General features: G+C 34.8%; 1 protein-coding gene across 1 annotated transcript in view; it reads right to left on the bottom strand.

The window, feature by feature from the left end:
* Window positions 1-14,342, bottom strand: part of LOC150105706 (medium-chain acyl-CoA ligase ACSF2, mitochondrial-like) — a 140,853-nt gene that overhangs the window by 81,710 nt on the left and 44,801 nt on the right. Inside the window, exons 3-5 of the mRNA XM_090395023.1 lie at window positions 13,435-13,552; window positions 13,183-13,278; window positions 1,330-1,478 (exon numbers count right to left, since the gene is read on the bottom strand). Coding sequence (XP_090251149.1) covers window positions 1,330-1,478; window positions 13,183-13,278; window positions 13,435-13,552 — 363 coding nt within the window. The remainder of the gene's footprint in view (window positions 1-1,329; window positions 1,479-13,182; window positions 13,279-13,434; window positions 13,553-14,342) is intronic.

Genomic DNA, 14,342 nt, shown 5'->3' with positions numbered 1-14,342 from the left:
CAAATAAAATTAGTGGGTTGTTTGATATAAACCAAGCTGAAGTAGAACTCGAGATAATAAACATTCAGAATAGTTTACATTTAAAATCAATAAACAATGAAGTCATTTGAAAGTATGCAAAGGAAAAATTCCCAATATTAACTGATATTGCACGAAAAATTCTTGTGAGAATCCGCTTTTTCAAATATGACCGTCATAAAAAATCAATTAAGAAAATAATTACAAATGATCATTCGGATGATTGTCTGCGATTGGCCACTTCTTCATATCAACTTGACTATGAAAATATTGCAAGGTCCAAACAATGCCAAATTTCACATTAACTTTTTTTTTTTTTAATCAACCAGCATTTCCTGTAACTTGTGAGTTTGTAATCAATCTGTTGTTTTTTCTAACTTTGGTTTTCCAAAATAGAGAAATAAATCTTTTATTCCAATATATTTGCTTTTTTTTTGTTGTATTAAAATATTTGTTATATTAAAATAATTAAAAGTGATAAATAAATTTTTAAATACACAAATAAAGTTTTTAGTTGTGTATTTTTTTTAGTTGTTTATTTGTGCATAATCAGATATCAGGTTGGGGGAACGTGAGCTATATAAGAGAGTAGATCGCCGAATAACTTATATATAAGAGAGTAGATTGCCGAATAACTTATATATAAGAGAGTAGATTGCCGAATAACTTATTATAGAAAAGTAGCTCGCGTAGTAAAAAAAGGTTGAACACCACTGTAATACATATATCCTGTTTAAAAATTCTATATATCCATCATACTCTATTCCTTCAAATATTACTTTCCATGTATTTTGTAATAAACAGCTAAAAGATTAGTAATTAATAAAGAAACACATAAAAACCACAGTGATATCTTTAATTAGTAAAAGGACAAATATTTCATACTAAAATTAATAGTACATCTTCAGCGTCTGTTGCAGTAATAGGAATGGAATATAAGTAAAACATTCGGTGGATCACCTATTAAAATATAATTGTTACCCCGTGCTAGGAAATAATAGAAATTAACAAATTTAATCTATTAAGATAAAAGTCTCTTTGAGAGAGACTGTCTGTCTGTCACCCTCCTTATGAGAATGATTGGTGAATGAGTTCAAGTACAGTCTTTTTTAGTACGAAATATTTGTCCTTTTACTAATTAAAGATATCACTGTGGTTTTTACGTTTCTTTATTAATTAATTTACTATGCCACAGTTTTAAGAGGAACATTTACTATGTTCCTCTTAAAATTAAAAGATTAGTAATACAGAAACGATTTAATTAATAATGTTAGAATTAAAACAGAATGTAAAAGGTAAGCAAAATAATACCTGTGGTTTTGAATAGCTTCAAATATTTTTTCAACATCATATGAGGCTGAAGGATATACACCAGTGTATTTAAATAATACAGAAACCATGCTTCCAGCAACACATCCAAAACTGTGAAAGAGAGGTATAGGAATACATGATACCGGTTTCTATAAAAAAAATAATAAATAAAAATAATATATTGCTGCATATTATCTTTACAAACTTTAGGTCACAATAAGGTGCAATATAATGTAATTTGCTTTTGTGAGGTAAAAAATGTAAAAATAAATCACGTAAAAAACAGGATATTTAAGTAAAAAATAAACGTGAAACATATGTCAGCATCCTTGTTACAAAATGCATTTATAACAAAATAGTCTTTCAAGCTTCCATTTTAGACAACAAAACAGTGCTGTCAAAAATAGAAGCTTCTGAGAATGAGAACCTGTGATGTAGACCTACAATTCATATACATGCAATTACAATTCCTTCCCTCCTTCAAGCGTAATGTTGCTTAAAATTGCAAAATATTAACCTATTAGGCATTTGACTGCACTTTCCACAGTCCCTTGAAATAAGTTTCTAAAATTTGCATTTGATTCTCTGATGTTTTTTCCCCCTTAAAGATCAGGTGGTCATTTTTGATGGTATGGACTTCCATTATATTAAGCCCTGATCAGACCACATCTGGACTATTGTGCTCAACTTTGGTCCCTAGGATTTTAAGGGAAAAAATTACCCTTGGATAGAGTGCAGAGGCAGATAACAAAGATGATATCAGGACTGTACAATGTTAGTTATGAGGATAGAATGAGGGAATATGGATTGCAAAGTTTGGTAGATAGATGAAGGAGAAGTGATATGATTGAGACATTTACTATTCAGAGGTAGTTGCAGGGTTGACACTCAGAAGTTTTTTTTATGTTTAGGGGAACATCCCTGGAAGTTGTGAAAGGAAGTCTTGAGCAAAAGGGTGAGGAGTAGTTTCATTGCATGGAGGGTAGATGAACAATGAAATGCATTGCCTGATAGTGGTGAGAGCATGAATGGTGAATGAGTTCAAGGAGTGGTATGATGACTTTGCTTTTACTAAATTGCACCTCCTACGATGAGTGTTGCGACTTCATGGAGGTCCTGAATCATAATAATAATAATTATCCTGACTTACTGTGGTATGAGAATCTTATGTTCTTGTATAGCCTGAATGGGTGAGGATAATGTTGCTACTTTCCAACCAATAGGCTGCTGTGGACACGGATATTGGTGACTACATGGGTAATTAATATTATTATTATTAGCATCTAACCTCCATGGAGTCAGAGACTCATCGTGGGAGGACACACTATTGCACACAATGCTTATCCAACTGTGCCTTTAACTGATTCAATGTGTCTACATTCACAGCACACTCAGGCAATGCATTCTACTCACCACCACTCTCCATGCAAAGAACCTTCTCCTCACACCCTCCGTATACAGTTTCCAGCGATGGCCTCTTGTTCTATTTCCCCTCTCCCATTTTATGAAAAATCTCTTCTATGTCAACCTGATAACAATCCCTGACAAGTTTATATGTCTCAATCATATCCCCCCCCCCACCTCTTCCTCCAATTTACAAGGCTTTACAACTTACATTCTCAATCTGTTCATACTTCACATTCCAAAGACTGCTGACCACCTTTGTGAATCTTCTCTGGACCCTTTCCAACATTATTATTTTTATTATGGGACACCTTTAGGGAGTCCACAGACTCATTGAGGGAGGGCACCTACTCTACAACTCATCATCTCCACCAACTACAGCGAATCTCATCATCTGCACAATGCCATCTACTTCCCACCACCACCACTAGTAATTTTACAAACAATCACAAACATCCATGCTCAATGGCGGGACTCGAACCGACAGTCTTTTGGCTGGAGAGCAGACACGCTAACCACTCAGCCAACCAGGCTTGATCCCTAATTCTCCAACTATTTGTCATATATTGAAAATTTTCCTTTGCATCAACTTTATAAACATATCCTCATCACCATGAAAAACTGGCAAACAAATCTGTGCACAATAATCCATATGAGGCCTGATCAAGGCTTTATACAGTGGTATCATAACCTCTCTATTTCTGCATGTCAGGATGCTCTGCATTATTGTCATTATCTGATCTGATATCTTCACAACTTGTGCAATGTGGCCCCTGAATTTCAGGTCTTTGTCTACTATCACTCCCAGATTTCTCATCTCCTCTAGTTCCTTTAAAGTTTCCCCATCAAGTGTATACTTTGCATCCCATCATTGCTTATCAAATCTCAAAACCTTACACTTTGCGACACTGAACTGACAATTCAGTATTGCAAAGAGGTGGCCTCACTCATCTGTAAAATTCTCTATTTCTTACACTTAACAATAAATGATATTCTTGTTTTTATCTTTTAACTAAACATGAGCAAACAAGTGAACATATTTACTTTCTAGGCAAAATTTTATTGGCTCTGCTTAGGTAAAGAATAAAAACAAGAATACACCCTCTGTCGAAAATGAAACCGAACTTTTCGAAAATAGAAGAAACTAGTGGCGCCACCTGTCACATCTCTTTGTTGTCAAAAGCGGCAACCTTCATTAGTGTTGTGTCAACTGTTTATGACATTTGTTTCATTAGAAGCCGAGTTATAGTACCAAGAGTGACAGTGTGTTTTGACGAATGGTCAGAAAATGAGTTTCAAACAGAGAGCTGCGATTGACTTTTGTGTTAATTGGTAAACGTTTTACTGAAATGCATAAAATGCTTCAAAAAGCATACGGTGATGAATGCTTATCCCGTACTCAAGTTTACAAGTGGTTCAAGCGATTTCAAAGTGGTCGTGAGATGCTTGAGGACGACGAAAAGCCATGGCCATCCAAAAACTGGACTGAGCGAAGTTAACAAAACTTGAAATTGTCCGTGAGATTGATTGAAGATGAATTGGGGATTTCAAAATTAACTGTGCACAACATTTTGACCGAGAGTTTGGGCCTTCGTAAATTGAATTCACAATTTGTTCCCCACAAGTTGACTGATGACCAAAAAATGCATCGAACTGAACACTGCAAGGACCTCATTAAAACCGTTCGTAAGGACTCAAACTTCCTTGAAACGATTATTACTGGTGACAAAACATAGTGTTTTGGGCTAATACTCAAAACACTGAGTGCTGAGTGAAGACCACCAGAAGAGGGACATCTGGAAAAAAAAAAAAGTCGTTTGGAGAAGTCAAAAGTAAAGACAATGCTGATTTGTTTCTATGATTCCAAGGGCACATTATCCTCAAAGAATTCGTTCTGTCTGGCCAAACGGTCAATGGTGAGTTTTATCTCAAAGTTTTGAAGCAATTGATAGCGAGAATTCATTGCGTACAGCATGAATATTGTGATGCAGGCAGCTGTTCACTTTTGCATGATAATGCACCATCTCGTTCGAACATTGTAAGCCAGCTTTTGAGCAAAAACCAAGTTGTGTGTTGAATCACTTGCCATATTCATCTGATTTAGCATCCTGTGACTTCTTTCTCTTACCCCAACTTCATTTGTTAATGAAAAGAAAGCAATACGACACCGTTGAAAACGTTCAAGCGACAGTAACCATGACCCTCAACAGTATCCCAAAAACCAATATAAAAAACTCATTTAACGAATTAATTGACCATGCCAAACGCAGTATCAACGCTCAGGGAGAGTATATTGATTGAAATAAATTATTTCAATAATTATAATTGGCCTGTGTTTTATTTTCTATCAAAAGTTCAGTTTCTTTTTGGACCGAGGGTGTATAATTTACACTGTAACCAGGCCAAAAAACTTTCTATCTGAACTTTAGCTAATCAAGGATAACACTAATGTACTACAAGTTAACAACCTTTCAAAGATACGATTCATATTAAAAACAACTGAGTAGTCAGATTTCTTCCTACTATACTTTTCTGAAGTTGTTTGAATATTGTTCAGATGATATAAGTTTTAAATGTAGAATTAAACATATCAGCAAATACCTTTAAGGAAGATATGGTTATGTAGTCTTTACAATGCATTCCATTGTTGTGTGGTTCTCTTCCTGTGGATTGATGGATTATATTCTTAATTTTTTTAATGATCCTGTGAGCTGGTCATTACTAATAAAAGAATTCTCTAAAATCTAAAAAGTTTATATATCAATAAGTTATTATCTGAGCAAATGTTATTACTATCATTAAGCCATATTTCTGACCAAAAGTGGTAGTGGTGGAATTTTTTGTATTATTATTATTATTCTACAGTATCTTCATGGAGTCAAAGGAATCATCTTGGGAGAACCATACTAACTTTTATACACACAAAACCTATCATACTCACACTTAACTTATTTACTGTCAGGGCACTCAACTAATCTGGCAATCAATTCTACTCATTCACTACTCTCCATGCAAAACAAACATCTAGTCCACACACTCTTCTTACCACACTCTTACCCAACTTCCACAGATGATCTCTAATTCTCCAACTATTTGTCATATATTGAAAATTTTCCTTTGCATCAACTTTATAAAACCCATTTATTATCTTAAAGTTTCTACCATGTCTCCTCTTTTTTGCCTATCAACTAAACTTTCTAACCGACACATCTTCAACCTATCCTATCTCTAAAAAACCCAGGTGACCAAATCTGTGCACAGTAGTCAAGATGCAGCTGAATCATAGTTTTATAAAGATGGATATTAATTTCTGTATCTTCTTGTTATCATGTTTTTCAACATCCACGTAATCATTTGAGCTATTTTACCAACTTTTGCAATATGCTCTCTGAACTTCAACTCTATGTCCACCATTATCCTAAGTTCCTAGCCTCAATTTCCTGAAATCTAATACCATCAATGTGATACACAGTATTATTATTAACACTAGACCTCCATGGAGTCAAAGGCTCATCATGGAGTATATAAACTTTTCAACCCGAAGCGCATAACTTCACATTTTGCAAAATTAAATTCTCAATCATTATTCTTTCGAAAACCCACAATGCCAATTTATCTAAATCATCCTGCAGAATATCTACATAACCTTTATCAACTATTGCCCAACCCAGTTTTGTATCATCAGAAAACAACCAAATATTCCCTATATCATTGATATATAAATTAAAGAGTAGTGGCTCCAGTACAGAACCCTGAGGTACTCTACTGGCTCATTTGTATATATTGCTGACAGCACCACTCATTTGTATATGATAACAAGACTCAGTGTCATTTTTACATAACATACAGCACTTTAATATATTTTTTCTCCTTTTATTCCCCCCCCCCCTCCAGTTACCATGATTTTTCTCTTTGTTCCTTAATTTATGGAAACCAGTATATTAAAAAAAAAACACACCATCTTTAAAAATTCAGACAACAGAGGCTCTTGATTTGGAACTCTCACTTCCCCTCCCTAAGACATATCCAGATACACACTGCTTGGAAAGAGTCAACTGACCCCCTCCCCTCATTAAACATAGCATTATACACATCTGAAAGGGTGTGTGCTTTGCATTATGGGATACATACTAAGGCAATTGATGTGAAGTCATTAGCCTCTATATACAAGTAGCTCAGATGTGAATATATTATATGCACAAAACACTGTTTAGCTTCCTTGGGTAAAAGGAATAAAACCAAGAATATAATTTCTTGGCATCTTTGCTGCTTGCTTTCAACATCCTTCTATCTCACTCCTGCACTATTTATTTGCTTAAGTCTTGGTATGCAGTTATGCATTGCTTTTGTTAGATACCGCCTGATCATTTCCCATGCACTGTCAACATATTTTCTACACAATTCATCAACCCCAGTGTATTGATGCTAGTTGACTATGGAGCTTCTGATAATCACTCACCTTACAGTTCCAGATATAGATCTTCTTTTAAAAACGTTCACTTTCACCAATAGGTGGCAGTTGAGAGAAGTTTTTTCACTTGGCTGTGCTACCAATTATATATTTGGTTTAATCCTTTATCCAAGTGTAAGCAAACGAAGTTTGCGCCTGAAATATTTTCAGGACTGAGGAAACTCGTGGTAAAGGTAGTATAAGTTCTGATCACTTGCCTTAGTATCCCATTTACCACAAGTTTCCCCAGTCCTGAAAATACTTCAGGCGAAAATTTTGTTTGCTTACACTTGGATAAAGGATTAAACCAAATATATAATTTGTAGCACAGCCAAGTGAAAAAACTTCCATCAACTATCTCTAATCTAGAGAATTTGAATAATGTGTTGACACCTTTTGGCAACTGGTATATGGTGATATGACTTCTGCATTACTTCCACCTTACCTATGGGTATGGCTCCCACTGATGAGACCTCAATAAAGGTCGAAACCAGTCTGGGTAGTGACCCCTCTCTTAATGCATAGCATTATACATGTCTGCAAGGAGATGTGTTTCGCATTATGGGATACTAAGGCAAATGATCAGAACTTATACCACGTTTACCACGAGTTGCCCCAGTCCTGAAAATACTTCAGGCAGAAACTTCGTTTGGATAAAGGATTAAACCAAATATATAATTGGTAATAGGTGGCAGTGTTGATACCTCATTCACAACCACATCCTGTGAGGATATCACCAAATATAACACAAATAAACCTCGTTTGTTTCCATCATATGCTGCTTATTCCACAGAAACTCAAATTCCTTCCCCTTGTTACTTATACATTATCTCTTCTTTCCCATCTACATTCCTATAATTAAAATCTCCCATTAGAATCATCTTCCTTTTTACTTTCCCAACTAATTTGTCTAAAAATTTCACAATCAATACCCTCCACATTCCCTGGCCTATAATATACTATTTTATTGATCTCAACTTCACACCAAACAGCTTCAAAATCTTCACACATACTACTATTTTCCACTTTGACTCTTGAAGGACACAATTCCTCTGCTACCATTAACAATACTCCTCCTCTCTTCATCTTCCTATCCTTTTGCAAAAATTCTATATCCTACTGTTTCAAGTCCTGACAGTATATCATCCTCAGTCAATGAAGTTTCACTTATGCCAATTATCTTTGGGCATATTGATTCAGTTGCTGCAAACTCAATCCTTTTATTTCTGATGCTCAGTACATCAGTATACAAGCATAACAATTCTTTACTCTTTGAGGCCATCCCATCAACACAATAATTCTTTACTCTCTCTTCTATAGTGTACTTCTCTCTTCATTCTGAGCATCCCCATTTTCCTGATCCCGACTCTGATTTTCATTGATATTCTTATCATTTTGCAGTGCATCACTTTGTTCTGCTATAATCACTTTCTCAGCTTTGTATCTACCCTCTTCCCATTCTTCCACAACCTCTCTCTGACTCTTAATGGTGCCAATTTCATGTGAACCCTATGTACTCTTAGTTAACAACAATCACTCCAAATGACTAACACCAAACCCATTAAAATGCAGTCTATCAGCTTTGAATCATTCTAACTTCCCTTTGAATTCATTCCATACATTCACAAATTGAACACTCTCTGCCTGACACAATTCAGTCATCTTGTCATTTAGTATCAATGCTTTTATATTGCATATTTTTAGCCAACAGCTACATCTCCCCTATAAAACTAATAAAATACTCCTTATCCTTCTATTTCCCCTTTCCCCAAATACACAAGATCATAGTACTGTAAAATTATTCCTATTCTCCCAGTAACCAGAAGTACAATGGAAAAGGTAACCAGAGTGATCTCCACACCACACAAACTTATAATTCATCCATTCACCTAAGAACAAACTCCACCCTCTATCACAAATTAACATCTGCCTCAGAAAATATGAGAAATGCATTTGCTACCACTGTTATGGAAAATCAGGACTGGAAGTCATGCTTTGGAAATCTCATTCACAGGATTAGATGGAAGAAAACTACTGCTGCTACAAAGAAGTCATATCAAGTCATTTTTGGAGTTAGCAGCAGCAATGAAGCACACTTCCCAAACCTCAAAAAGTATGGGTACATTAATTTACAGAAAATCTGGGAGATAGCTATTTTAAGACCAACCTAACAGCTGTAAACTTTTTATCCAGCATTAGAGGGTGCAGAAAATAAGACACTACTTCTTGTGTCCATTACAATTCTGAATTGTTTCCAGTCCTGCTTGGTTGTTAGTGCTTATGTACTGTGATAAGTTGCTATTCCTAAAGTGCCAGTATTTAGAATTATTATTCTAATTCTTAATAATTATTATTATAATAATGATAACTAATAATTAAGGAATTGACAGTGTACACTAGAAATATAAATTAAATAAACTTTAATATATACTTTCTGATATTTCAGCAAACGTCATGTTGCCATCTTCTTGGGAACTTAATACAAAGACAAGTGCACGCAAGTACTACATAACAGCAAATGAGAACTGAAGCTAGGAAGCTACTGTTTTCCTAAAGTCCTGATGGTGCCCCCTGGCGGGCTATATTGGTAGTTCTTGACCTTTGGGCTGAAGTTCTTCTGATAAATGTTTCCCAAATTTGTTGAGGTTTGGCATGTTCCTAAGGGCTGAGGCTGATTCCATGAATAGTCTTTCATATTTGAACTTGCTGCAGTGTATTAGTGTGGCTTTCTTCCATCTTATTCTGTGGCACGTATCCAGAGCGTGGTCTGCAAACCCAGAGTGGCTGTACTGATGTATCTGTGGATATGCGCCACGGAATATATCATATTCTATATCAGTGTATATCATACTGGTGTGAATAATGCTGTGCCACATGTAAAAAGGAAGCAAGGATTAGGAGATTTAAAGGTGAAAGAATTAGGTGTATCAAGTATTGCTTGGGTTAGATGTTAAAAAAACTTCAGGGAATGGATGACATATCGCCACATATTTTTAAAGAATGTGCAAACGAATTAACCATCAACCCAAGCAACACATGATACACCTCTGATTCTTCCACCTTTAAATCTAGTAATCCTTGCTTCCTTTTTAGTTAACCATTAAATAACCCTTGAGATGGTTATTTAATGAAGTTTTGCAGTGGTAAAGGTTCCTAAACATGAAAGAGGGCAAAAGTACACACCTCTCCACAAGCATAGTTCTCGACAGAAGTTTCCGATTATAGACCATTCTACATATCTGCAATTGTGGACAAAGTGTTGGAGATAGTTGTTGGGAGTTTTTCCACTTGGTTATACTATAAATTAAAAGATACCAAGAAATTATATTCTTGGTTTAATCCTTTATCCAAGTGTAAGCAAACAAGTTTGCACCTGAACTATTTTCAGGACTGGGGCAACTCATATAAAGAAGCTAATGACTTCACATCACTTGCCTTAGTATCCCATAATGCAAAGCACATCTCCTTGCAGACATGTATAATGCTATGCATTATGGGAAGGTCTACCCTGAACAGGTTCAACCTGTGAGGTCTCATCAGTGGGAGCCAGACCCAGAGGTGATACTAAGGTTGAAGTAATGCAGAAGTCATTTTCATATAAGAGTAGACATAATGCATAGCATTATACATGTCCACAAGGAGATGTGCTTTGCATTATGGGATACTAAGGTAAGTGATGTGAAGTCATTAGCTTCTTTATACGAGTTGCCCCAGTCCTGAAAATAGCTCAGGCGCAAACTTGTTTGCTTACACTTGGATAAAGGATTAAACCAAAATATAATTTCTCTGTATCTTTAATTTAAAGTGTTGGAGAAATGGTTAGGAATAGAATACAGGATCGGGTTGATGGACATAAGATTCTCTATGATGGTCAGGAAGGGTTTGTGAAAGGAAGGTTTTGTTTTAGTAATCTACTTACATTTTATGATAAGGAAGATTCGTAAACAGTGATTTTTCTTGGACTTTGCAAAGGGCATTTGATAGATCATCACATGACAGATTGGTTTATGAGCTTCAAAAGATGGGATTAGATAACAGATTGGCTTTTGGAAAGATACCAGGAAGTGGTGTATGATGGAGCAGTGTTTCAGAAAAGGAAGGTAACCAGTGGCATGTCACAGGGTTCTGTTCTCCCTGCCCCCCTTTTGTTTAACTTGTTTGTAGATGATGTATCATGGGGATTGACTGGGGATATACAGTTTGCTGATAATGCAAAGTTAGGTAGAATTATCAGGAGTATTGTTGATGTTAATTCGATACACAAAGATTTGAATCAACTTTTAGCCTGGACAGACTGAGTGAGGTTGTAGTTTTAATATTAATAAATGTAAGGTGTTAAACTTTGGGGTACAAGGATACTGTATTGGTGGAGCTATTTTTCAGGAAGTGGATGAGATTCAGTATCTTGGGATGATGGCAGACATAAGACTAAAAGGGGCACACTGCAAGTGTTGCCAAGATTGCACATTGTATTGTTGCTTTGATAAAATGTGCAATGACATGTAGGGATAAAGTGATGCTTCTATATAAGGCATTAGTCTGATCACACATGATCATTGTGCTCAGATTTGGTTGCCTAGTTTTCAGTGTGATGTGGGAATGCTAAAGAGGATTAAAAGAAGAATGACCAAAGTGATATTTGGACTTGGGAGTTGGTTATGCAGAGCAGTTGAAGGAATGTGGATTACAGAATTTGGTGGATAGGAGGAAAAGCGGAGATATGATAGAGACCTTAAAGTTAGTTAAAAGATTCTACTAGATTACTACAAAAGGAAATATATAAAAAGAGTGGACATTAAAATGAGAAGAGCAATACGTGGAGAGTTGTTGGTAAGTGAAATCGACAGTGAGTGAGTCACTCACTATCGCATGTACAAGTGTGTTGTGCTCTGATGATGCTGAGTTGAAATTCAGCAAAATATAAGCAGTTAATAAAACATCTCTTTGATAAAATTGTTTGGTGTTGTTAATACCATTAAAAAATAAGTCACGATCATTTCCTAATTATTCTAAATGAGTTCTAGGCAACCATACTGCATCTAGCCTAGGAAACAGTGTGTGTTTTGCAGACTAGATACAGAACAGGAAGAACTTAACTGCCAGTCTAAAGAATACTGACTGTTCGAAATGAATAATTCATTCACAATTGTCTACATTTTATAAAACAACAGTTAAATCCTCAGTTTAATTATATTTTGATCATTTTTTACATCATTTTTACATGAAATATGATGTATTGTGTTTTTTGTACATATACTCCTCACAGTGCCCTTAATATGCAAAAAAAAAAGGTCAAAATGGGAAGGAAATAATGTATTAAGGTTATTCAATTAGTAATTATCTTTACAAATCTGTTATGTCAAATAGCGCATACTTTTCATTCTCAGTGAATAAAAAAAAACCTGTAGTATATGAAACAGATTGCCAGAATGTGGATTTCAAATTTTGATAAATGGATGAAGGAAAGGAGATGTCACAAGAGACACAGAGGTTAGTAAGGGATTTGTATAGCGTAGATACAGGGGAATTTTAAAATTCATGGCAGGAGAGAGAAAGAAAACAAAGCATGATCTCTAAAAGCTGAGCATGGATGTAGCCAACAAGTATATCAGGTCTAGATTTTTCTTATGAAACATGGAGAGTGAGTGTAATAAACTAGTGATAGAAGTTGCAAGTGCTTCTTTAGTGAATTTGTTTAAAGAGATATTATGATGTGCATTTCAATATTGTGTAAGTTATGTAAGAATATTGCGCAAGCATCCAAGATCACATCAGGAATTTCCCATGACGAGTTGTTGGACATTCCAAAAGGGCCCAGATTAAAATAATAATTTATGAAAATCAACTAATGCTAAAACTATGAACCTACTTCATGTACAAACTTGTTTGTACAGTTCAGCATGGTTATAAACTATCTCTAATGCTAACATCCTATATAAATTACACTGGTGACTTGGATAATTTTCGTGGCTGCTAGTATTTTTAATATTTGTATTTACCTCTTTATCATAATTCATCCTTTTTCCTGAAAAAAATGAAGTATTCACAATTCCATAATGAGATAAAACAGCAGCTTTTGGTGTTCCTGTAGTTCCCTGAAAAAAAAAAAAAATGTTACTTAGTGTCCATTTCATTTAGGAAATAAAGATTTCATTATTTCAAGAAGTTATTTCATTTAGGAATTAAAGATTTCTTTCTTTTAAAAAATATAGAAGTGATGTGATTATTTCTGTTTTTAATTGTTTACCCACTGAAGTGAACTGTATATTGACAGGATCATCAAACTGTACACGTTTCTCAATATTATGGAGCATCTTAAGATCATTACTTCCACAAGCATGTAAGGTTTCCTGATAAGTTATTGTCCCCCTACAAATAAAATAGATATTATAAAAACATTAATAAAAAGATCCAAAAATACTGGAGAATACACAGTTTATTCTCATATGAGATCTGATGTCTTGTAAAAACCAACTATATTCCATTTAAGATCCAAAGATTCTCTATGAAAATATCCAGATTTTTATTTTAAATGCTAAATATAATTTTTATTTTTATTTTAAATTACCAATGAAGATGTCTTAAAATCTATTGACAAAGCTAAACATCTTGTACAAATAATCAAGAAACGAAAAACATCATATCTTGGCCACATCATGAGAAACAGCAAATACCAACTTCTACAAACTATTTTGATAGGAACAATTGGTGGCAAAGGAACTAGAGGAGGAAAAAGAATATCATGGTTTGACAACATCAAGACGTGGACAGGAAAGAGCAGTGCACAACTGCTCAGATTAGCACAAGAGTGCAGTTTGTTCGCCAAGATGGTCGCTGACCTTCGATAGAGGATAGCACAATAAAGAAATATAATTTTAGGGTGGGGGCAAGTAATTTTATGATTTACATGCTTTTAACATAGTTGAGATAATTCTCCATCTGAGTAATGGAATATTCCATTATTTGAAAGCTAAAGATTTTCCTGTGAAAATCTTTAACTTTCAAATGGAATATTATGCTTTTTATTCTAGCATGAGACTTCTGACCAAATAGATTCAAATAATAATAGTATTGCAAAATTCACTGCATTTTGAGATAAATATCATTTTACTGTTCTGCTAATGTGGTTATACCTTTCTATTAGTTTATCAGTCTGGCT

This window comes from Typopeltis vanoorti, chromosome 6, assembly GCF_054136105.1.
Source record: "Typopeltis vanoorti isolate ZY-2024b chromosome 6, IOZ_Tvanoo_1.0, whole genome shotgun sequence".
In the NCBI taxonomy this organism is placed as follows: domain Eukaryota; kingdom Metazoa; phylum Arthropoda; class Arachnida; order Uropygi; family Thelyphonidae; genus Typopeltis; species Typopeltis vanoorti.
The sequence above is the reverse complement of the archived record's forward strand: the minus strand, read 5'-3'. Positions and strand labels throughout refer to the sequence as shown.